Here is a 25,088-nt window from a genome sequence, read left to right as displayed (position 1 = left end):
TCTGCCCTTGAAGTTTGGTGAGGGAGGAACTTAAAGTGTTAATTTTATTAAATTTTGCTCTTAAAATCTAATTCAGTCTGTAATTAGCTGTAACTGGAAAGTACTGTGTAGGCAGACTAAGTTCTTTCTTTCTTGCAGTTTAGACAGGGTAAACTCACTCTCAGCTATAGGAGCTGAGTAGTTAGTTAGCTAACTGGTTGAATCTGGTTACAGTAGCCCCAGTTCAGTTAACTATAAATTCAGGATTCTTTAATGCAGCCAAGATAAAATGAGTGCAGCTGAGCTGAGTGAAGACTTGGACTTTTTGGGATGAGGAGGAGGAGGGGGAGGAAGAGGGGGAGGAAGAGGGGGAGGAGGAGGGGGAGGAGGAGGGGGAGAGGAGGAGGAGGAGGGGAGGAAGAGGGGGGAAGAGGGGGGAAGAGGGGGAAGAGGGGGGAAGGGGAAAGAAGGGGGTAGGGGGAAAAAGGGGGAGGAGGGGGAGGGACGGAGGGAGGAAGGGAGGAGGGATGGAGGAGGGAGGGAGGGAGGAGGAGGGAGGAGGGAGGGAGGGAGGGGGAGGGAGGGAGGAGGGTAAAGGAGGAGGGGAAGGAGAAGGATGAGGGGAAGGAGGAGGGGGAGGGGGAAGAGGAGGGGGATGGTTGAGGTGGGAGGAGGAGGGGAAGGAGGAGGAGGAGGGGAGGGAGGGGGAGGTGGAGGGGGGCGGGGGAGGAAGAAGTTCGGGGGGGGAAGAAGTTCGGGGGGAAGAAGTTCGGGGGGAAGAAGTTCGGGGGGAAGAAGTTCGGGGGGAAGAAGTTCGGGGGGAAGAAGTTCGGGGGGAAGAAGTTCGGGGGGAAGAAGTTCGGGGGGAAGAAGTTCAGGGGTTGGGAGGGAAGATGTTCGGTGGGTGGGGGAAGAAGAAGTTCGGGGGTGTGGAGGAAGAAGTTCGGGGGTGTGGAGGAAGAAGTTCGGGGGTGTGGAGGAAGAAGTTCGGGGGTGTGGAGGAAGAAGTTCGGGGGTGTGGAGGAAGAAGTTCGGGGGTGTGGAGGAAGAAGTTCGGGGGTGTGGAGGAAGAAGTTCGGGGGGGTGGTGGGGGAGGAAGAAGTTCGGGGGGTTGGGGAGGAAGAAGTTCGGGGGGTTGGGGAGGAAGAAGTTCGGGGGGTTGGGGAGGAAGAAGTTCGGGGGGTGGGGGAGGAAGAAGTTCGGGGGGTGGGGGAGGAAGAAGTTCGGGGGGTGGGGGAGGAAGAAGTTCGGGGGGTGGGGGAGGAAGAAGTTCGGGGGGTGGGGGTGGGGAAGATGTTCGGGGGTGGGGGAGGAAGAAGTTCGGGGGGTGGGGGAGGAAGAAGTTCGGGGGGTGGGGGTGGGGAAGATGTTCGGGGGTGGGGGAGGAAGTTCGGAGGGTGGGGGGGGGGGGGAGGAAGAAGTTCAGGGGGTGGGGGTGGCGGGGGGGAAGAAGTTCGGGGGCGGGGGAGGAAGAAGTTTGGGGGAGGGGGAGGAAGAAGTTCGGGGGGCGGGGGAGGAAGAAGTTCGGGGTGCGGGGGAGGAGGAAGTTCGGGGGGCGGGGGAGGAAGAAGTTCGGGGGGTGGGGGAGGAAGAAGTTCGGGGGTGGGGGAGGAAGAAGTTCGGGGGCCGGGAGAGGAAGAAGTTCGGGGGCCGGGGGAGTAAGAAGTTCGGGGGCCGGGGGAGGAAGAAGTTCGGGGGCCGGGGGAGGAAGAGGTTCGGGGGCCGGGGGAGGAAGAGGTTCGGGGGGGCGGGGGAGGAAGAGGTTCGGGGGGCGGGGGAGGAAGAAGTTCGGGGGGCGGGGGAGGAAGAAGTTCGGGGGGCGGGGGAGGAAGAAGTTCGGGGGGGGGTGGGGGGGGAAGAAGTTCGGGGGTGGTGGGGGGGGAAGAAGTTCGGGGGGGTGGTGCGGGGAAGAATTTCGGGTGGGGTGGTGGGGGGGAAGAAGTTCGGGGGGGGTGGTGGGGGGGAAGAAGTTCGGTGGGGTAGTGCGGGGGAAGAAGTTCGGGGGGTGGTGGGGTGGAAGAAGTTCGGGGTGGTGGTGGGGGTAAGAAGTTCGGGGGGGGGGTGGTGGGGGAGAAGTAGTTCGCGGGGGGAAGAAGTTCGGGGGGGGGAAATAAGTTCTGGAGGGGAAGAAGTTCAGAGGGGGAAAGAAGTTCGATTGGGGAGCTGGGCGGGGGGGGGGAAGTTCGGTGGTGAGGGGTGGGGGGTTCGGTGGTGGTGCACTGCAGTGGAAGGTGGTTTCTGTTTCCCTTTTCTATCTTTCTCACCCTATAGGAATTGGTTTTTGCTCAACTACAGGGAAAGGAGCTAGCTGTTCGGTGAGTATCTGGTAAGTTCTATTCTATCCCTAATGTTTAAAATAGTCCATAAATTGGTGTTAAAGTTAATAAAATACACAAGAAAGCAACATAAAAAGGCTCTTACCTTTTTAGTCTATTATGCATCATAGTAAAGGCCTTTTAGAAATTTAGACATACTGTAGCTCCTGCATTATCCTTGTCTACATTCTCAGTCACCTCGTCAAATAATTCAATTATTGCATTTCTATTTTCACCTTGAGTGGAAATTCTAATATATTTCCTACCATCAATGTTAAGCTGACTGGTTTATAGCTCCCTGGGCTTTTTTACCTCCTTACTTAACCTTAGCTATATGCCAGTCCTCTGGCACAGTGCTTCTATGATATATGCAGATACAATCTACCCAGATGAGGGGTTTTATCCTCTAAATTTGATCAGTTCATCTGATACTTCTCTTCTTATTTTCAATCTAGTTGTATCATTTTTCATCTCACCTGCTCATATCATGTCCACCTGATCCATCTCTCTGGTAAATACTTAAATAAAATAATAATTTAATGTTTTAATGTTTAAGGTTTCACCATCAGTGATTTTATCACGACCATCCCTTTTTGGCCCTATTCCCATCCAATTTTTTTTTAGATGCACCTGTATTATCTTTGATTTTTTTTCAATAATTTAATTTTATGGATCCTCTTTGCCTTCCTAACTGTTTTGTTTTGAATACATGAAAGGTCATTAACCTGAAATGTTATTCTTCCACTCTCTGCAGCTGGGACAAAATCCTGGAATTCCCTCCCTAACAGCACTGTGGGTGTACCTACACCACATGGACTACAGCCTTCCCAGAAGGCAGCTCACCACCACCCTCTCAAGGGCAACTAGGGATGGGCAACTAAATGACCCAGCCAGCGAAGCCCACATCCTGTGAATGAATAAAAGATTCTGCTGAGTCTTTCCAGAATTTTCTGTTTTTATTTCAGATTACCAGCGCCTGCAGTGTTTTCTTTTGTAAAGGGAAGTTGGAGATGGGACGGTAATGTGCAAGGATGGTGGGGTCGAGGTTGGTTTTTGACAAAGGGTGATAACTGCAGATTTAAAGGAGAGGGAGACAAAATCTGGAGAGACAGAATCATTAACAATATCGACTAACATGGAATCAGAATGGAAAGTTAAGTGATCAGTAATTTAATTGGATTAGGATTGAGAGATCAGGACGTGAGTTTCACGGACAAGGCGAGCTCAGGAAGGGAGATAGGAAAGAAACTAGAGAAAGATGAGTCCAGCAAGAGGGAACGTTCGAGCAGTCTGATCCAGTGGGCGAGATGCGACAGAGGCAGCTGATTGGGTAGTCTTGATTTTAGTGACAAATGTGCTCCTGACGTTTATTGTTGGAGGTCAGAATTGAGGAGGCAGGGGAAAGGGGTTTAAGAAGTCAGTTTGCAATAGAGAAAAGGAGCTGGGGAGGGGAGGGGGGAGGTGGGGAGTGTTATCTTTGCATTCCAGGATGATCCTGGACTAATGAATAGTTTTCACAATCAAGAACACCACCTGAAATTGCTTTATGTGGTCCAGCCATATTTGGCAATGGACAGCGAAGCAAGTTGTCCACCATATCCACTCAAGTCTGCATTCCTTAGTCTGAAGGGAGGGTAGATGAGGGCTGTACCAGGAAACCAGGATGAATGGCCAATGTGAGACAGAGTAATGATTCGAATGGGAGCTGGTGTAAAGGTGGAGGTGAAGGTGTGTTTGAGCAAATTTATAGCTGTAAGTATAATTGTTTGCCAATATTGTTGTTCATTTCATTTTCCCAGGTTCTATTCTCAGCCCCTAATAATCAGGTCTCTCCAATCTATTATCCTGATGTGTGTCATCGTCAAGTCCTTCTCAATTATTATCTTAAACCATGTTATATGATCATTATTGCCAGGATGTTCCCGTCTTTTGCCCTACCTTTACTCTTACCAGCTCTCTGGATTAGAGAAGTATGTGTGACAAAATAAGGTCAGCAGAAATAAAACTAATTAATGGAATGAAGTGGTGGGGGAGTCTCAGGGATGGTGATATTACAGAATTTTATAAATGTTTCTTTTTCCCAAGATTTTAAGCCCATTTCACTTAGAGGTCTTTTAAAGAGATTAAAATTGACAGAAACCTAGCTCCATCTATGAGGAAACATATCAGCTTAGCTTATGAAATAAAGGGCATAGAGGGGATTTAAAGGAGGAGGCCCATCACATTATTAAATTTGGTTAAGAACATGGCATGGGTTATGACAAATCTTATGAAGGAAATGGTGCTGCAGATAGTTTCATCCTCTGAGTGCTATGGAGTCACAGACAAGGACATCACAGACTCAGTGACTTCAATCCAAGATGCATTGACTTTCATGGAACAGACTGGTAGGGAGGCTAATGTGCTAAACAAAAATACAGTCTCATGAGTTTTCTATTGACAGTTTTAGAAAAATGTTATTAGATGGATAAGGCTTTTTTATTTGAACATATTTGGCTGTCTGAAATGGCTTCTTATCTAAGTATTTTCCGATACACAGGTCATCGAGACAGGTTTGTCCCTGTCCCCATTGCTGTAGATAATGGTTACAGAGCCATTATGTTACATGATGGAGAAGGAACAAGTTTCTGAGGTTTCAGTTCCAGGCTCATGTCAGCAATATGCCAATATGTAGATGACACAGCCTTAACATTGAAAGGTTGGGGAGTTGGTAAGGAAAGCTATGCAGTAGTGCTGTGAAGCTTTGGCAGCCAGTGAGAACTATTAGTGTGGTGGTGGGAAGGAGTAAAAGGGAGAGGTTGGAGGCTCTGAAAGCTCTTGATTCATATGGGTTACCCATAGGACACAGAGGAAGTGGATCGATTAAATTGGGAATCAAATGTTAGAATATTAGGATGATTTTGGAAAGCTATGGAAAAGGCATTGGAAAGTGCAAGTAAGAAGGGGAGTGCTGCTATCGAAACTATGGTACATACTGGAAGTGGAGGACATTCCTGAATGAAAAGTCTGTCTGAGAAGCTGATGTTTTAAAATAAAGTGGGACCAGAGGACAGACAATATTTACATGGAATGTAATGATAGTTTTTGAAACTAATTAAGTGTATTCGCTGACTTTGTAGGGAAGTCTTGGATCCAAACTTAAAGTGTGCACCCCAGGGTGTTGAGGAATTTTCAGACCAGCCCGTATTTTTAAACAGATAGGTAAATATCAAAGGGAACGCATTATTTAATCAAGTTTTTACAGAAGCGGGTATTATATGTGTGAAAGATGTATTTAGATTGGTTGCCAGTGATGATCATGAGGGAAATGGATTGGGAGGAGAGTCAGGAGGTTAAGGAAAGAGCAACAAGGATCTTGTACGAGAAGATTATGAGATGACGCCACACGGTTGGATACAAGAAATAAATGCACAAATCTGTAGAGGAACTAAAAGGCATCCCACTTTTCAGCAGAAGAAAGGAGATGGGTTGGTCCGATTTGACAACTGCAACATGACAGATTCTTATATGCGTTATTTCGAGAAAAGAGATTCAAGACACCTGCTGGTCAGGAGTTTTGGCAGATAACGTGCTGATAAGCTAGACGTTAACAGAATATGGAAAAGATTGTGGACAAATTGTGTATTCAGAATGGATTGAACTGGGTTTTAAACTAGCTCTTTACTGTATATTTACCATGGTTGTCATATCTGATAAGATTGAACAAGTGGAGGCAGCTGCTTGCCCAGAGTGTGGGACATGGGCTAAGACTCTGACACATTTACTGCTCTTACGCCCACAGTTAAATGGTTTTAAGTAACACGTTCCCATAACTGTGTAAGGTTTCCTTACTAGGTGGGGTTGAAAGTGAGAATGGGACTCAATTTTGAACTGGGGATTGCAGGAGATTCCACCCAAGCCTAGCAGAGCAGCGATTAATTTACTGTTCAGTTAGTCTAGATTTGTGATTGTGCAATGAAAGAATGCCCTGTTTTATAAGGGGAGAATAAACCTAAAAGCCTTTTAAATATAGACTAAAAGATAAGGTACTGTGGATGTTTTATTTTGAAAGGAATTTATGGATTACAGTATTTAAAATACAATAGATTAATACATATCATGGAAAACAAATTAAACTTTTAGTTTTTCAAAACGTGATGAGGGAATGACTAGGTAAAGTGGCAGTATGGTGGTGTGGTTGTTCATGTTTTAGTCATGACTGTTTGGTGCAGGAAACTGGAGAAGGGTAATGGTCTGGTAAAATAGAATGATTACAATATTGTAAATGTTTTCAATATCGAATAAATCTAATAAAACTCTTCACAATGGAAAGGGCACTGAGTTCCGAAGTTATGGACTGCAGGTTCAAGTTCCATCAATGGGAATATTGAAGACAGCTTTTTGAAGATAGATAACTATAGATAATTGGTCATTGTGGAATAATGTTCACCCTACACAAAGTGTGAATGAGAAAAACTTATGGATTTGCCTTGCCAGCTTGAAACAAATATGGGAAAAGAAATATCTAAAATTAAATGAAAGAATAGCCATCAACTCTCGGACTGTTTTACTAAGTAAATGTATGAAGAAATTGTTAGGGGTTCTGTAGGAGGATCATCACACAACGTAATACTTTGTACAAAGTACAGAAGTTATTAATTATCTTAAATGTTGGTTGCACAAAAAAAATTCTCATCTTATTTTCATTTAAAGGAGGAATTTGTTAACTGTATATCAGTTAGGTGGTGGGCATTAATTGAGGACACACCTGAGCTCAGGTGGAGCTGGGTGAAAGTGTGGTTCTTGGTTGGAGATGCACAAAATGCTGTTTGAGGCTCTGCAAATAAAAACTTATTACATCTACAAAGGCTAAGCTTCGGTGTTCTATTCTTCAATGTCTGGCTGCCCAAGTTCGAACATGTCCAGGAGCATGTTCCATACTGTTCCTTTTCAATCAAGAGCAGTGCCCCATCCAGTGGACTGACTCTCAGTGAAAGATAATGAATCAGCTGTCAGAATGTTGTAATTATTACTCAAAGTAAAATGCAACGTACTCCAAATAAAGTGCTGAATCTTCCATAAAATGTCATGGACATTTAGCAAGAAGTAATCAGCTCTGTAAAAACTGACAACCTTAATGGATAGAGAACATTCAAGAAAGAGTGATGCATTCGAAGTAAAATGTGTTGACTTCTCAGTAGTAAATTAACTAAAGGCATTTAGGATCCCTGGCTTGATTTTGGGTCCTATTATCTGGAAAGTAAGTCCAGAAGTTGCAGGGGAAGCTTTATGGGGCTGGGAGCTTTGGCAGGGTTGAATATCTCCTTACTCTTCAGTGCACCCCTCATGTTCTGAGGTCAGGGAAAATTACATATCGTGGTGCCCATTCCATTTATGATTTTGACAGGGCTTACGTGGGGTGGATAGTAACACCCACCTCTGGCAGACCATATTGTGGATGAGAAGGCAAGGATCTAACTTAACCCAGCTATGGGCTGTGTGTTCTTGGCTTGCAGGAGTAGGAAACGCAGAATCCTGAAGAACAAGCATTCCAGGAGCAAAGGATTCTAGCAAACCGGGGAAAGGAGGGATCCCGGATCCAGCAAGGGTGGGGGTTGAGGTGGAGGGGAGTGGAAGGATGGTCCTATTTCTGTTTAAATAAATAGCTACATCATGAATAAATACATAGTTTGCCAATTTGATGGTTTTTGTAAATTTGGTCAACATCAAACTATGTTGGAAACCTTCAGTTTAATTCATTAACTTAAATACAAATCGCAATGATAGCCAACATCAGGAAAAAATGACTGAAGCAGAGGTGTCTCAAGGAGCATAAAACTGAAGTTAAAGGCTTTGTCACATTTCCATATTCACATAAGTTCCACAATGCTCTAAACTGGTAGAGAGAGCAGGTTATACAACTTTATATATATTCACAATGAAAATGTAAACCATCACAGCTTAGAACCTCCTCAGAGTTCTGCCAATTGTCTGCCATAACCTCAATAGATAACCCATTTACACCATATGGCCAGGATTGCTGCCAAAGTTTTGGCAACCTATCAAGAGAACCAAGGAAATCTCTGGTAAGTAACTCGAATTCTAGTGAAGTATTAAGAACGGGCAGTTATAAATGAGATAGCTCAGAACTTACTAATTCTGTGCTGAATCATGGAATAATTACAGCAGAGATCATTCAGCCCATTGAGTCTGTACTAGCTCTCTGCAAGAGCAACTGACCTCGTGCCTTTTCTCTGTAGCCCTGAAAATGTTTTCTCTTCAGATGATGATCCAATTCTCTTTTGAAAGCCATGATTGAATTTGCCTCCATCACATTCTAAGGTAGCACGTTCCAGCTAAAGAATATCAATTTTGGATTGAAAAAGAAAGTGTAATGGAAACATTACAATTTGCTGGGAGTAGGGCTGTGATGCTGCTCCTGTGTATTTAACAAACTAAAGGATGGAGCTTTAGCTTTCACACGACAAAAAATAAGCTTGTCACCAATCTCAACCCAGAGGTGCTAACTGAATGATTCAGGGTTTTGGCACAAACCAGGAGAAAGTGTAACAGGTCCTGACTGACCAGTAGGGCAACAATATCTGGCTCCAGTGAACACCTTTCCCACCTTCCTCTCATGCCCAAAAATAAGCCTAGAACATTGCTGCCATGTTGTCTTGAAGGAGTTGGAGAGATATTTCCAGGACGAGAAATAACAAAGCAAACATTGGTTTTTAACCACAAGGTACACAAGGACTCAAGTCCTGACAACAACAGTAGTGGAATCACTCAGCCAGGACAGAATGACCAAAACAGATGTAAAAATCAAGTAAATGTTCCTTCAATGTATGTTCTGAGCTGCATTTTAAATGGTGAGAAGTGTGACCTTCAGAGTGAGAGAATCCGGTTAACAATGCCATAGCAACACTGTCTTTTAGTACAACTGACTGTGATTGAGCACTCTGTGGTGGCTCACTGAATATGCAGCTACTCTTTATCCTGTCTCAAAAGATCCTAAGGAACAAACCTATGCATCCGCTAAAATATACTATGAAACTGCTGGAACAACAAACACTAGTCTACAAGGCTCAAGGTTAAGAATCATTAGTGTCCAAGTGATTTCCAGCAGGGTGCAGCTCTCTACATTTCTTAAGGAATCAGTAGACGTTTCGCTGGTCCCAATAAGGAGCACACTTGGAAGAGAAAGGTAGGTGCCCAGGTATGGTGGATGGGATGATCAGGTAAAGACGACAGTTCAAGGTAGATGCCTAGGTATGGTGAATGGCGATGATCAAGTAGGATGTGGCATCTCCAGAACAGTCAATCACATTCCCTGACCCCATATGATAATTGCACCACAAGAAGTTAAAGCCAAATACACTTTACAAGATGGATTCCTTCATGCACAGCCTTTCATACATGGGACCCTCAAAAAAAGTTTCCATTGTTTGGGTTAGGAATAGGTTATGTATGTCAATTGGCAAGATATGATGAGAAGTGTCCCCTCAGGAACCTGTCCTGGTACCTCAGCTTTTTACAATAGGTATAAATGACTGATGAAGTAATAGAGAGCCATACATCCAAATTTTCTGAAGAGACTAAGTTATGTACAGACAATAAGTAGTATAGATGGGATAGAAAGTTGTAAAGAGATTAACAGTGTCAATTTGCCTGCATCAATTACATGTCAGTGGAGTTAAGGTAATGATCAGCCATAACCTAATTAACAGCATGAACTTACACAACGCTTTTAACATCGTAAAACACCCCAAGTGGTTGCAATAGGAGCTCCAGTGGACGAAGTTTGATGTTAGACCTCAAACAGATACAAAGGACAAGTGATCAAAAGCTTAGTCTGAGAGATATGTTTTAAGGAATGACAAAGGAGAGAGAGGTAAAAAATAGGGGTTTATGGGGGGGTGGTTTCAGAGATTAGGGTCAAGGCAGCTGAAGACACGGCTGTCAAGAGAATGGCAAAGATAAATGGAAGAGGGTGGCAAAGATAAATGGAAATGTGCAAGAGGCCACAATTAGAGGAAGTGCAAAAATCTCAGTGTTGTAGGTCTTTTTGAGGTTATAGATAGGGAGGGGCAAGGCCATGGAGGGATTTGAACGCAAGAACAAGACTTTTAAAACTGAAGTATTGCTGGACTGGACTGTAGCACAGGCTTAACTCAATTAATGGTTTCCCTTGAGTGCAACAGTCTCAGAAGACAGTGCTCCTGACACAACCCGAGGTAGAATCAGCTAATCTGCTTATTCTAGAATTGGGTAGGTGCGGGGACAGGGGGTTGGGGGGATGAAGCTTAGCGGCTGATCCCTATCTGGCCTGTTATTTTCCCAATTCTCCTCTTCTTCTTCTTAAACACAGATACATCAGAATTAGGGCCAAAAGTCAGAGTCCTACAGCAGAGTGCATAAAGCAGATGTTATAAGTTCAGGACTAGGGATTTTACAGTGCCTGTCCTGGTAACTTTAAATTAATTTTTGCCTTTACTATATGGATGTGATTACCATCCAGCATTAAGAAAGCCACAATGGGAAATATGTTAATACATGCTGTCACCATGTCATTATCACCTCTCTTAAATACATTTCCTTTCATTTAGCAACTGGAGGAAGTAACTTCAGAGAATCAGACAGGTATGAAACTGGGAAAGGATTTGCACTAGCAACAGCTTATATTTATATAGTACCTCTAACAATAAAATGTCCCAAGGAGCTGCACAAGAGCATTATAAAACAAGATGTCACACTGTGTTACGTGAGGAGATATTAGGCCAAAAGCTTGTCAAAGAGGTAGATTGTAAGGAGTGTCTTAAAGTAAGAAAGCGAGATGGAAAGTCAGAGAAGTTTAAAGAGGGAATTTTAGAGCTTAGGGCCCAGGCAACTAAAGGCACAGCCAGCAATGGGGGAGCAATTAAAATCACGGATGCTCATGACCAGAATTATATGAGTGCAGGTATCTGAGAGTTGTGGGGCTAAAGGAGGTTACAGAGATAGGGAAGGGTGAGGCCATGGATTTAATAACAAGGGGGTGGAAATTTTAAAATCAAGAAGTTGGTTGACCACGAGTCAGTGCAGCTGAGCAGTATTTACTGTGACATTCATCGCTTTATGCCAGAATACTACCGAAAACTCTGCAGCATTCAAAATAAGTCTTCTCAAAAAAATGCTAGGTCATTCCGTTGTTCAGAAATCTACTGTGTGGCTCATCAATGTGAAAGCCAATCTGATTGGCTGATTTGAGGCACAGAGCACTGCCACCTCCCAATGGAAACATCACCAATACTTAAAAATCATCACAAGCTTAGAAAAACTAAATCTTATTTCATCCCTTCATTGCTAATCAAGAAAATATGCATCTTGAAGATGTTCAATGCACTTGAGGCTCATATTACTCCGAGAAGCATGTTTCTTCATTTGAATGCCAGAAATGCTGCCATTGCCAGTAATGCCCAGGTCCCATAAAATAAAGAAAAAAATATATTTAAAGCAATACCGATAAAGTGTTTTAGTAATGAGTTCAAACAGAAGTGACCAATTCCCTTCAGAATCCAGTTGTCAGTCAAAGGCATGGTGGAATAAAAATAAAAATAAAATTAAGCTAGGCTATTGGGAAGAAGTAGGGAAAACTGAATTGTGCACAGTTATTGTGGCTTATTGAAAGGGTGATCCTTTAAGGAATTGGCAACAGGATTTAAATCTGCATTGGCCTCTGAAATTTAACAAACAAAGCGACTGGAAAACCACCTTGTCCATCCTCTGTCACGTGCTTAATCGCTTGTCCGGTTTAGGTACACATTTCAAAATTGCTGCTCTCCACAATGCCGGGGCAAGTAAAAGGCTTAAGGTAGTTACACTAAGGATGAGGAGGTACACCTGCAGAGGCAGAAAAGCAGCATAATTTTAGATTTTGTAGCACAAGCAGTAGAAATACTCTTCAGAACACATCAAATTGTAACATAAACTGATGGTGAGCAATTACAAATGACCTTACCTCTCGAGAGACGATGCCTGACTTACGAGCCCGGCTACTCAGAACAAAGGAAAACTCACTGACTTGCGCTAAACCAGCAGAAACTATCCACCTGATGTATTTGTTGTTTCTTGGTAGGATCAGTGAGAGGACAAGTACTGCTAAGATAAACTAGAAGAGGAAACAAGTGTTAACTTTACTACTCACTGCACCTTTTCTTGACAATTATGTGTATTCTGGGTCATTGCACTGTATGACACAGATATTTCCATAACCAATATCCCTATAAAGTCTGTGACTGCTGAGGATAATTTTGGTCTTTTCAATAACTTGGACAAGTGAAGTGCATAGGTTGGCAGCCGTGGAATCAGCTTGGAATCCCTTTCCATTTTGGTCATGTCCTGATGATAATTTTTAAAAATTCATTTACTGGAGGTGGCGTCGCTGGCTGAGCCAGCATTTATTGCTTATCCCTCATTGCCCTTGAGAAGATGGTAGTGAGCTGCCCTCTTGAACCGCTGCAGACTGTGTGGTGTAGGTACACCCACAGTGCTGTTAGGCAGGCAGTTCCAGGATTTTGACTCAGTGACAGTGAAGGAATGGTGATATATTTCCAAATTAGGATGGTGAGCGACTTGGAGGGGAACTTCCAGCTAGTGGTGTTCCTGTGTATCTGCTGCCCTTGTCCTACGATATGGTAGTAGTCATGGGTTTGGAAGTGCTGCCTAAGGAGCCTTGGTGCAGTGCATCCTGTAGATGTACACACTGCTGCCACTATTCATCAGTGGTGCAGGGAGTGAACATTTGCAGATGGGGTGCCAATCAAGTGGATTGCTTTGTCCTGGATGATGTCAAGCTTCTTCAGTGGTGTTGGAGCTGCACTCATCCAGGCAAGTGGAGAGAATTCCAGACTTGTGCCTTGTAGATGATGGACAGGCTTTGGAGGGTCAGGAGATGAGTTACTCGCCGCAGGATTCCTAGCCCCTGACCTGCTCTTGTAGCCACAGTATTTATATGGCTAGTCAAGTACAGTTTCTGGTCAATGGTAACCCGCAGGATGTTGATAATGGGGGATTCAGTGATGGTAATGCCACTGAATGTCAAGGAGTGATGGTTAGGTTCTCTCTTGGTGGAGATGGTCATTGCCTGGCACTTGTGTGGTACGAATGTTACCTGCCACTTGTGAGCCCAAGCCTGGGTATTGTCCAGTTCTTGCTGCATTTGAGCATGGTCTGCTTCAGTATCTGAGTCATCACGAATAGTGCTGAACATTGTGCAATCATCAGTGAACATCCTCACTTCTAACCTTATGATGGAAGGTAATTGATGAAGCAGCTGGATAGTTGGGCCTAGGACACTACCCTGACGAATTCCTGCAGTGATGTCCTGGAGCTGAAATGACTGGCTTCCAACAACCATAAACATATTCCTTTGTGCTCGGTATGACTGCAACCAGTGGAGAGTTTTCCCCCTGCCCCGCCAAATCCCATCAACTCCAGGTTTGCTAGGGCTCCTTATTGCCAGAATCAGTCAAATGCTGCCTTGATGTCGAGGGTAGCTACTCTCACCTCACCTCTGGAATTCAGTTCTTTTGTCCATGTTTGTAACGAGGGGAGAAGTTGAGTGGCTCTGGCAGAATCCAAACCGAGCATCAGTGAGCAGGTTATTGTTAAGCAAGTGCCACTTGATAGCATTGTTTATAATCTCTTCCATCATTTTACAGATGATCAAGAGCAGACTGATGGGATGTTAAATGGCCGGGTTGACTTGTCCTGCTTTTTGTGTAGAGGATATACCTGGGCAATTCCCCACATAGCCGGATAGATGCTGGTGTTGTAGCTGTACTGGAACAGCTTAGCTAGGGGCACGGCAAATTCTGCAGCACTAGTCATCAGTACTATTGCCGGAATATTGTCAAGGCCCATAGCCTTTGCACTATCCAGTGCCTTCAGCCATTTCTTGATATCATGTGAAGTGAATTTAATTGGCTTGTGACTGGCATCCATGATGCTGGGGACCTCAGGAGGAGGCCAGGTGGATCATCCACTTGGCACTTGTGACTGAAAATTGTTGCAAATGCTTCAGCCTTATCTATTGCACTGATATGTTGGGATCCACCATTATTGAGGATGGAGTTATTTGTGGAGCTTGCTCCTCCAGTGAGTTGTTTAATTGTCCATCACCATTCAAGACTGGATGCGGCAGGATTGCAGAGCTTAGATCTGATCCATTGGTTGTGGAATCACTTAGCTCTGTCTATCACTGGCACGCAAGTAGTGTTATGGCTTCACCAGCTTGACACCTCATTTTTAGGTATGTCTGGTACTGCTCCTGGCATGCCCTCCTGCACTCTTCATTGAACCAGGGTTGATCCCCTGGCTTGGTGGTGATGGTAGAGTTGGGGATATGCCAGGCCATGAGGTTACAGATTGTGTTCGAGTTCAGTTCTGCTGCTGCTGATGGCCCACAGAGCCTCATGGTTGCCCTGTCTTGATTTGCTAGATCTGTTGGAAATCTGTACCATTTAGCACAATGGTGGTGCCACACAACACGCTAAAGGATATCCTCAATGTGAAGGTGGGTCTTCATCTCCACAAGGACTGTGTAGGTCACTCCTACCGATACTTTCATGGACAGATGCATCTATGGCAGACAGGTTGGTGAGGATGAGGTCAAGTATATTTTTCCCTCTTGTTGGTTCCCTCAATACCTGCCGCAGATCCAGTCTAACAGCTATGTACTTTAGCTCTTGGCCAGCTTGGTCAGTAGTGGTGCTACTGAGCTACTCTTGGTGATGGACGTAGAAGTCCCTCTCCCAGAGTACACTCTGTGCCCTTGCCACCTTCAATGCTTCCTCCAACTAGTGTTCAACATAAAGGAGCACTGATTCATCAGCCAATGTGAAATAACTCCCCAGCAGGGCAACTCACTGATCTGGAGGCAAGAAACTTGGTGAGCTAATCAAATGGGAAGGTCCTGCAGCATTATCTTAAAAGGAGAAGGATAGCAGCATCAGGAGCAGATAACAAGTAGCACTTCACAACAGCAGTCAGCCTTTTTGCAGAAGCTATGGCAAGAGTACATTACATTCGGTATCCTTTACCGCTCAAAATCCAGATTGGTTGTTATAAAAATATGCGTCAAGTTCCAATCCTGCTTTCCCTGATGGCAGGCAAGGATCCCTTTAACTTTTGTTAGCAATGGCCACCTGGCAACATGTTTGGCAGGAAGTGACAATCTAAGATAAATTGTACCATTTTACAACATATGCACAAATCTTTGAAGGTGGTATGTTGTTATAGAGCAATTAAAAAGTATATGGGATCTTGGACTTTATAAATAGAAGCATAAAGTACAAAAGCCAGCAAGTTATGCTAAACCCTTATAAAGGCTAGCTCAGCCCTTGCTAGATTATGTACCACTTAAGGATGGATATCAAATCCTTGGAAAAAGTGCAGAGGAGGTTTATTAAAATCATACGAACATATTAATTAGGAGCAGGAGTAGACTACTTTAAGCCTGTTCCACCATTCAATGAGATCATGGCTGATCTGAGTGTAACCTCAACTCCATATAATATCCTTTCGCCCCTTACTTATCAAGAATCTATCTAGCTCTGCCTTAAAAATATTCAAAGACTCTGCTTCTTCTGCCTTTTCAGGAAGAGAGTTCCAGAGACTCTCAAACCAATGAGAGAAAAATGTTTTCCTCATCTCTGCCCTAAATAATTTTTAAACAGTAGTCCCTATTAGTAGATTCTCCCACAAGAAGCAGCATCTTCTCCACATACACCCTGTCAAGATGCTTCAAAATCTTATATATATCAAGCAAGTCACCTCTTATTCTTCTAAACTTCAGCGGATACAAGCCCAGCCTGTCCAACCCACCCATCCCAGGTAATAATCTAGTAAACCTTCTCTGAACTGCTAGGGATGAGAGGCTTCAATTACATGGAGAGATTGGAGAAGCAGGGGTTGTTCTCCTTAGGAACAGAAGAAGAGGAGATTTGATAGAGGTGTTCAAAATCATGTAGAGTTGAGATAGAGTAAATAAAGGGAAACTGTTTCCAAAGATGCGGAACAACTGTAGGAATATGGGAAATCAGCAGGGGAATGGGACTAACTGGATTGTTCTTCAGAAGAGCACAGACTCGATGAGCCAAACAGCCTCCTTTGCTGCACTATTCTATGATTCAATCAGGCAGGCAAGATAATGTCTGTTTTAATTGTCTTAGCCCATCAATCGCCGAAACACTCTTCCATGTTTTTGTTACCTCCAGCCTCAACTCTTCCAATTCTCTCCCTGAACTCCCACCCTGCACTCCCCTCAATGAGATTTTATTTTTAACTGTGCAGCCTGCAATCCTGATATTTTACGTGACCGCCATAAAAACTGTCAGACCACAGGCAGGTTCAACTGCTTCTATGTTTATGTTTTATGCAGAACACTGCTGGGGAACTGGGTGGAAGAGTGTGCCAGACTCTAGCTTGCATCTCCTGACTTGTGTAAAACATCCAGCCCAGATGGTTAGCTGTAAGGTTCCATTTGTAGCTAGTTTGTACATTCTACATTCACTCTTCAGAAGCATGGGCCACAGAAGACAAACAACCATTAAGCCGGCAGCGATTGGCAATGTTACTCCGGCATAGTGTGAGAAATAGAAACATTACCACACTTGTACATAGAAGGAAAGCACTCTTCCAAGATTGAAGTAGTAATTAGGCAGCATGGGGGAACTCTTGGTGTATACTTGTTTGGGTACCCCAGCACATGAAGTCAGAAATCACTTGCAGTCCTCAAAAAGTCAAGCTCTGAGGTAAATCATCACAACTAACATTACCAATTACTCTTTTGCCACCCTAGTCCTGAAGTTGCTGTGACACAATTCCACAGGTAATGCTAGACCCTCAATACTGTTGGCAAGTGCCCAGCTGCACTGTAACACTTTCAACAGCAGGAGGCAAAGGATTCTTAACTTTTGGAGAGTAAGCCATGGGCAAACCTCAACCAGTACTCACCCTGAGCAGAGCACAGTCCAGAAGCTGAAAAAGCCACCTGTTGCTCTACATGGGGGCTCAGTAGCACATGGCTGGTCTCACATGTCAAATAACTGAAAGCAAGAAAGTATTAAATTCAGTGTTGCGTTACACTGGCTAATACTGCCATCCTTTTACCCAAATTATTATACCTGTAATACTGACCTTACCGATGTGTTCATGACCTTTTAATCTAACGAGAGTGGTAATGTTTTTGAATACAAGCAAGTGATTTAATTTTCAGAATAGACTAGTGCCCTGTCATTGGATTGGATACCTACTTGGTTGCAGCATACACAATTGAGTGTGTACACTGGATTGGATACCCTCTTGGCTGCAGCATACACAATTGAGTGTGTACACTGGATTGGATACCCTCTTGGCTGCAGCATACACAATTGAGTGTGTACACTGGATTGGATACCCTCTTGGCTGCAGCATACACAATTGAGTGTGTACACTGGATTGGATACCCTCTTGGCTGCAGCATACACAGTTGAATGTGTACCCTGGATTGGATACCCTCTTGGCTGCAGCATACACAATTGAGTGTGTACACTGGATTGGATACCCTCTTGGCTGCAGCATACACAATTGAGTGTGTACACTGGATTGGATACCCTCTTGGCTGCAGCATACACAGTTGAATGTGTACCCTGGATTGGATACCCTCTTGGCTGCAGCATACACAATTGAGTGCGTACAATGGATTGGATACCCTCTTGGCTGCAGCATACACAGTTGAGTGCGTACACTGGATTGGATGCCCTCTTGGCTGCAGCATACACAATTGAGTGCGTACACTGGATTGGATACCCTCTTGGCTGAAGCATACACAATTGAGTGTGTATACTGCAGCACTTCCATAGCACCCTCACCTCCATGATCGTTCATCATTGAGAAGGATAAGAGCAGCAGTTTGCCAGAACACCAAAATCTCTAAGTAGGCCTCATCACTCACCACACTGATTCAGATATAGATCAACACTCCATCAATGTTGGCTCAGAATCCTTGAACTGCTAACACTGTGGGAGAAGGCCCACCACCATATTCTTAGGGCAATGAGGGATAGCCACAAATGCTGCCTTCTGATTGCTGCCCACTTTATAAGAATCATAATACCAAAAGCAAAATACTGCAGATGCTGGATACCTGAAACAAACAGCAGGAAATACACAACAGCTCTGGCAGCAGATGTGGAGAGAGCAACTAACAACTTTTCAGGTCAACGTGCTTTCGTCAGAATGGTTCTGGTGAAAGCTCGTCAGCCTGAAATGTTAACTTTGTTTCTCTCTCCAGAGATATTGCGTATTTCCCAACTTTTCTGTGTTTATTTCACAGAATCATAGAATAGTTACAGCACAGAAGGCTATGCAGCTTGTCGTGTACTAGCTCTCTGCAAGGGCAATTTACCTATTGCCACTCTCCTGCCTTTTACCACATGACCTTGCAAATGTTTCCTCTTCAGACAATGACCCAAGTCTCTTTCAAAAGGCACCATTGAACCTGCCTCCACCACACTCTCAGGCAATGCATTCCAGAGCCTAACCACTCACTGCATTAAGAATTTTTGCCTCATGTAGTCATTGCTTCTTCTGCCAATCATCTTAAACCTGTGCTCTCTGGTTTCCAATCCTCCCAGCAATGGGAACAGTTTCTCCCTATCTATGCTGTCCAGACCCCTCATGATTTTGAATACCTCTATCAAATTTCCTCTCAACTTTCTCTTCTCCAAGAACAGCCCAACTGTTAATATGGCAATCACCTTGTTAAAACCAATTGCTAGTTAAACAGGTGATGGGCATTGATTATCCCATCAAAATAGAATAAAAAGATACAGCTGGGACACGTTCTGTGGAAGCTAGTGGCACTGAGGCATTGTCTTGAAAATAAATCAGCTTGATCCAGACCAGCCTGGATTAATTCTTCCACCACAACCTCTTATTGTGAAAAACATCAATTTCTCCAATTTATCTACGTAAGTGAAGTTCCTCATCCTTAGGACAATTCTTGTGAACCTTTTCTGCAATGTCTCCGAAGACTTCACACCTTAAATTGCAGCCAGAACTGGATGCAATACTCCTATTGATGTCAAAACAGAGTTTTAAATGGGTTTATCATAACCTTCTTGCTTTTGTACTCTATGCCACAATAGAAAGGGTTTTAAACTTAATAGTGGGGGCAAGGGATCAAATTTGGAAAGATGTAGTAAATTAAAGAGCAGAGACAAGAAAAATGTGTTATTATGGGAAATGAAAAACAGACTGGGAAATGATAGAGTACATATCTAATAGTAAATCAACAGATGAAACTAAAGGTTATAAAAAGGATAAAACTAAAAGCTCTGTATCTGAATGCACACAGCATTTGAAACCAAGCAGATGAACTGAGAGTGCACATAGAAATAAATAATTATGATTTGATAGCCATTACAGAAGCATAGCTGCAGGAGAACATGGATTGGAAGCTGAAAGTAAGAGCGGAGATTTATAATGAGCGGGAGCTCAGAATCACAGCGGAGATTTATAAAGAGTGGGAGCTGGAAGTCAGAGCTGAGATTTATAAAGAGCGAGAGCTCAGAGTCAGAGCGGAGATTTATAAAGAGCGGGAGCTCAGAGGGCACAATGAGGGCACAGGATATTTAGGAAGGACAGGAAGCAAAGACAAGGTGGAGGACTGGGTCTGTTAGTTAATGATGGTATTAACACAATAGAGAGCACTGACTTAAGTTCAGGAAACCATGGTTTGGGTAGAGCTGAGAAATGGGAGTTGTGTACAGGCCCCCTACAGTAACCACATGGTAGGATAGAGCACAAAGGAAGAAATAATTGAGTTTGTCAGAAAAGCACAATGAAAATCACGGAAGATTTTAATTTACATATAGGCTGGAAAAGTCAGATGGGCAAAGAAAGCCTTGATGAGGAGTACATTGAATGTTTTCAGGGTAGTTTCTTAGAGCAGCATGTCCTGGAGCCAACCAGAGAGCAGGCTATACTAGACCTGGTATTGTGCAATGAGATGGGAGTAATTAATGACCTCATAGTGAAGGCACCCCTAGGTAGCAGTGACTGTAACAGGATTGAATTTTACAATCAGTTTGAGGGAAGAGAGGAGTGAGTCTGAGACTAAAGTTTTTAAACTTAAATAAGGGCAATTATGAGGGCATGAAAGCTGAGCTGGCTAAAGTGAATTGGCAAATTTGAGTTAAGGGATATGTCAATAGAGATGTAGTGGCTAATATTTAAGGAGATATTTCAAAATGCATAGAATAGGTACAAACCTATGAGTAAGAAAAAGTCCAAGGGACAGACACACCATCCATGGTTAATTAGAAAGGTTAAAGATAGTATCAAACTTAAAGAAAAAGTGTATAGTTGTGCAAAGATAGGTGGAAGGCCAGAGATTGGACAGGATATGAGGAACAACAAAGAATGACAAAGACTAATAAGGAGGGAAAAATTAGAGCATGAGAGAAAGCTAGCTAGAAATATAAAGTTAGTAAGAGTATTTTAATAAATATTTAAAGAAAAGAATTAACAAAGTGAGCATTGGTCCTATAGAAAGTGACTCTGGAGAAATGACAATGGAAAACAAGGAGATGGCAGATGAATTGAACAGGTATTTTGCAACAGTTTTCACTATTGAGGATACAGGTAACAAGTACTGTGGAAAATAACAGCTCACGGTATAGGGCATAACATATTGGCACAAGATTGGCTGGCTAACAGGAAGCAGAGAGTAAGCATATGAGTCTTTTTCAGGTTGGCAAGATGTAACAAGTAGCGTGTCAAGGAATCAGTGCTGGGACCTTTTATATAAATGACTTGGATGCTGGGACTGTAGGCTTGGCTGCCAGATTTGTTGTTGAGACAAAGATGGGTAGGAAAGTATTTTATGAAGATGGCATAAGGAAGCTACAAACAGATATAGTTAGGTTAAGTGAGCGGGCAAAAGATCTGGCAAATGGAGTATAATGTGGGAAAATGTGAAATTGTTCATTTTGGCAGGACGCAGCATATTATCTAAATGGTGAGAGATTGCAAAGCTGTGAGAGATTGCAGAGCTCTGAGGTGCAGAGGGATCTGGGTATCTGGCATGAATCACAAAAAGCCAGTATGCAAGTAATTAGGAAAGCTAATAGTGGTTAACATTTATTGCGAGGGGAATTGAATACAAAAGTAGGGAGGTTATGCTTCAGTTGTTCAGGGACCATATATATATTATATAGGAGTGTTGTGAACTGCAAGAAGGACAGTTAGGACATAGAGAAGTTGGTGGAGTGGGCAGATAGGTGGCAGATGAAGTTCAATGTGGAGAAGTGAGGTGATGCATTTTGGAAAAAAGAACATGGATAGACAATACAAAATAAGGGGTGAAATTTTGAACGGGGTACAGGAACAGAAATACTTGGGTGTATATGTGCATAGACCATTGAAGATGGCAGGACAGGTGGAGAGAGTAGTTAATAAAGCATATAATATCAGGGGCTTTATTAATAGGGGTATAGAGTACAATAGCAGGGAGATTTTGCTGAATTTATATAAGACACTTGTTAGACCTCAGCTGGAATATTGCACACAGTTCTGGACACCACATTATATGAAGGATGTAAACACATTGGAAAGAGTACACAAGAGGTTTACTAGAATGGTTCCAGGGATAAGAAACTTCAGTTATGAAAATTGACTGGAGAGGTTGGGACTGTTCTCCTTGGAGAGAAGGCTGAGGAGGTTTGATAGAGATGCTCAAAATCATGACGGGGCTGGACAAAGTATAGGGAGAAGCTGTTCCCGCTCATAAAAGGATGAAGAACAAGAGGGCACAGATTTAGTGATTTGCAAATGTAATATGAGAACCTTTTCACACGAGTGGTTCGGGTCTGGAATGCACTGCCAGGAAGTGTGGTGGAGGCAGGCTCAATCGAGGCATTAGATGATGATTATTTGAATAGAAACAATGTGCAAGGGTACAGAGAAAAGGCAGAGCAATGGCTCATGTGGAGAGCTGGTGCAGACATGGGACAAAAGGCCTCCTTCTGTGCCATTAAAATTCTGCAATGATCTTATTAAATAGTGGAGCAGGCTAAAGCTCCTGCTCCTTGTTCACACGTTCTAAAACTCAGAATGCCCTATGGTTTTTTTAACCGTGCTTGCGATCTTAAATGATTTATGCATATGTACCCCCAGGTCCCTCTGCTCCTGCACCTGCTTCAGAATTGTACCCTTTAATTTATATTGTTTCCTCATTGTTCCCACCAAAATAAATCACTTCACACTTCTTCGCAATAAACTGCATCTGCCGTTTGTCTGTCCATTCCACCAACCTGTCTGTCCTTTTGACGTTTGATACTCTCCTGCTCACAATACTTCCAAGTTTCATTTCATCAGCAAATTTTGAAATTGTGCCCTGTACACAAGCCTAGGTGATTAATATAGCTCAGGAAGAGCAGGAATCCCAACACCATAGTCTGGGGAATCCTACCATAAACCTTCCCCCAGTCTGAAAAACAACCGTTCACCACTATTTACTTTGTCATTCAGCCAATTTTGTATGCTACTGTCCCTTTTGTTCATGAGCTATAACTTTGCTCACAAATGCTTTTTGGAAGTCCACGTACACCACACCAACTGCATTACCCACATGCTCCCTCTCTTTAACCTCATCAAAAAACTCAAGCAAGGTAAACATAAAAAGATAAGGAATAGGAGTAGGCTATTCAACCCAATGAGCCTGCTCTGCCATTCAATAATATCGTAGCTGATATGATTGTGATTTTAATTCCACTTTCCTGCCCGCCCCCTATAACCCTTGACCACCTTACAGATCAAAATTCAGTCTAATTCAGCGCTGATTATATTCAATGACCCAGCCTCCACAGCTCTCTGGGGTAGAGAATTCCAAAGATTAACAACTCTCTGAAGAAATTCCTCATCTCTGTCTTGAATAGGAGACCCCTTATTTTGAAATGGTGCTCCAGTTCTAGATTTTTCCCACAAGGGTAAACATCCTCTCAGCATCTACCTTGTAAAGCCCCCTCAGAATCTCATGTTTCAGATCACCTGTCATTCTTCTAAAGTCCAATGAGTATGGGCCCAAACCACCAATTGGGTGTTCCTTAATTAACTGGCATTTGCCCAAGTGACTGTTAATTTTCTTCCAAATTATCATTTCTAAAAGCTTCCCCATCACTGAAGTCAAAATTATAGACCTATAGTTGTTAAGACTCATCCTTACTCCTTTTTTGAGCAGGGGTATAACATTTACAATTCTTCATTCCTCTGGCAAAACCCTGTATCTATGGTGGATAGGAGATGATGACCAGTGCCTCTGCAATTTCCACATTTATTTTTTTCAGTACCAAGTATTCAGTATCAAAATCAAATTTGAAAAAAAGAAAAACACTGCAAGTGCTGGAAATCTACAAACTAACACATAGGATGGAAATACTCAATAGGGAATCGGGCATTCAGACTCTGAAAAAACAGAAGTCTGTTAGTTAACGGTTCAGAACTAAAGACTCTTCCTTGAGACTTGCATTAAGCACATTACCTTAAACACCACCACGGCCAGTGTAAGGCACATTAGGACAGTCAGTTCATAAAGCACAAATGTTGGGAAGACATGAAGACCTGTAAAGGACAAAGGGGCAATAATTATAATTGTCATTCTTTAAAACACAGTAGGTAGAGCAGAGCGACCCGCCTCGTCGCTCCCACCGAGTGACCCACCTCATCAAATATCTTACCCCATGACTCTGGCTAATACAATTCACGTTATAAACCATTATCTGAAGATGGCTAAAAGATGGTGCACAAGCAGGACAAGTTACCAAAAAGACTAATAAAACTTTGTTTTTTTATCTTAAGGAAGGTGGAGCTTAAAACCAAGGGCAAATCCTTGTAGACCTCCTCTGGAGCACCATATACAGTTTTGGGCACTGAGCCTCAGGAAAATAACACTTGGCCTTGGATGGAGAAATGTGCATTTTTTCACAAAAACAATAACAGGGCTCGCAAGGTGAAATTGTGGGAACAGATCTCATGAACTTGAGTTTAAATGGTTGAGGAGTGATGTGAAAAAAAAATCTCTCTAACCTGGCCAATTACGCACTTATCAGACTCCTCTCATTAGTTGTAAAATGGTTAAAGGAATCATCAACAGTTCTATCATAAGGCACATACATCAATCTCTGCTCACCAATACTCAATTCAGGTTCCATTCGATCTACTCCTGACCTCACTGGAGGCTTGAATTGGACGTGGACACAGAGTTGAATGATATAGGGGATGTGGATATAGCTGCCTGCAATGGCAAGGCAACATCCACAAAGAAGCCCCTAAAAATCTAAGGTCAGTGAGGCCGAGGGGAAACCTCTTTAATTAGTCAAACAGGGCAAGCAGGAAGATGGTTATCCAAGACCAATCTTCACAGACCCAGGCCAGGCTTGGACACAGGGATTCCTTTGGGATGAGTCCTCAACCCAACAATTTTCAGCTGTTTCATTAATACCCATCCCTCTGTCATGAGTCGGGATGTTCACTGATAAACATTTCCAATAATGAGGAAACTGATGCCAATCTATAACGGAACATCCAGGTTTAAGTTGATAAGTGGGTGCTAATATTTGCACCCATCTCCAACAAGAGAAAGCCTAGTCACTTTCCTTTGATTTTCAATGGCACTATGATTGCAACACTACAATGATAAAAGAAACACAGTGAGGGTCAGTGACCAGAATCTTCACTGCAGCCATATCAACAGCATAGTTACAAGAACAAGACACAGTCTGGTACACTGCA

The 25,088-nt window shown here is 43.2% G+C and overlaps 1 protein-coding gene across 2 annotated transcripts in view; it reads right to left on the bottom strand.

The window, feature by feature from the left end:
- Positions 1-8,005: 8,005 nt before the first annotated feature.
- tmco3 (transmembrane and coiled-coil domains 3) overlaps positions 8,006-25,088 on the bottom strand; it is a 70,289-nt gene continuing 53,206 nt past the window's right edge. For both annotated transcript variants that reach the window (XM_041211562.1, XM_041211564.1), the window contains 3 exons: positions 23,839-23,918; positions 12,274-12,423; positions 8,006-12,155 (listed from right to left, as the gene is read on the bottom strand). In XM_041211562.1, coding sequence (XP_041067496.1) covers positions 12,042-12,155; positions 12,274-12,423; positions 23,839-23,918 — 344 coding nt within the window. In that variant the 3' untranslated portion in view covers positions 8,006-12,041. The remainder of the gene's footprint in view (positions 12,156-12,273; positions 12,424-23,838; positions 23,919-25,088) is intronic.

Source organism: Carcharodon carcharias, chromosome 18 (genome assembly GCF_017639515.1).
Source record: "Carcharodon carcharias isolate sCarCar2 chromosome 18, sCarCar2.pri, whole genome shotgun sequence".
NCBI classification, from domain to species: Eukaryota; Metazoa; Chordata; class Chondrichthyes; order Lamniformes; family Lamnidae; genus Carcharodon; species Carcharodon carcharias.
The sequence above is the reverse complement of the archived record's forward strand: the minus strand, read 5'-3'. Positions and strand labels throughout refer to the sequence as shown.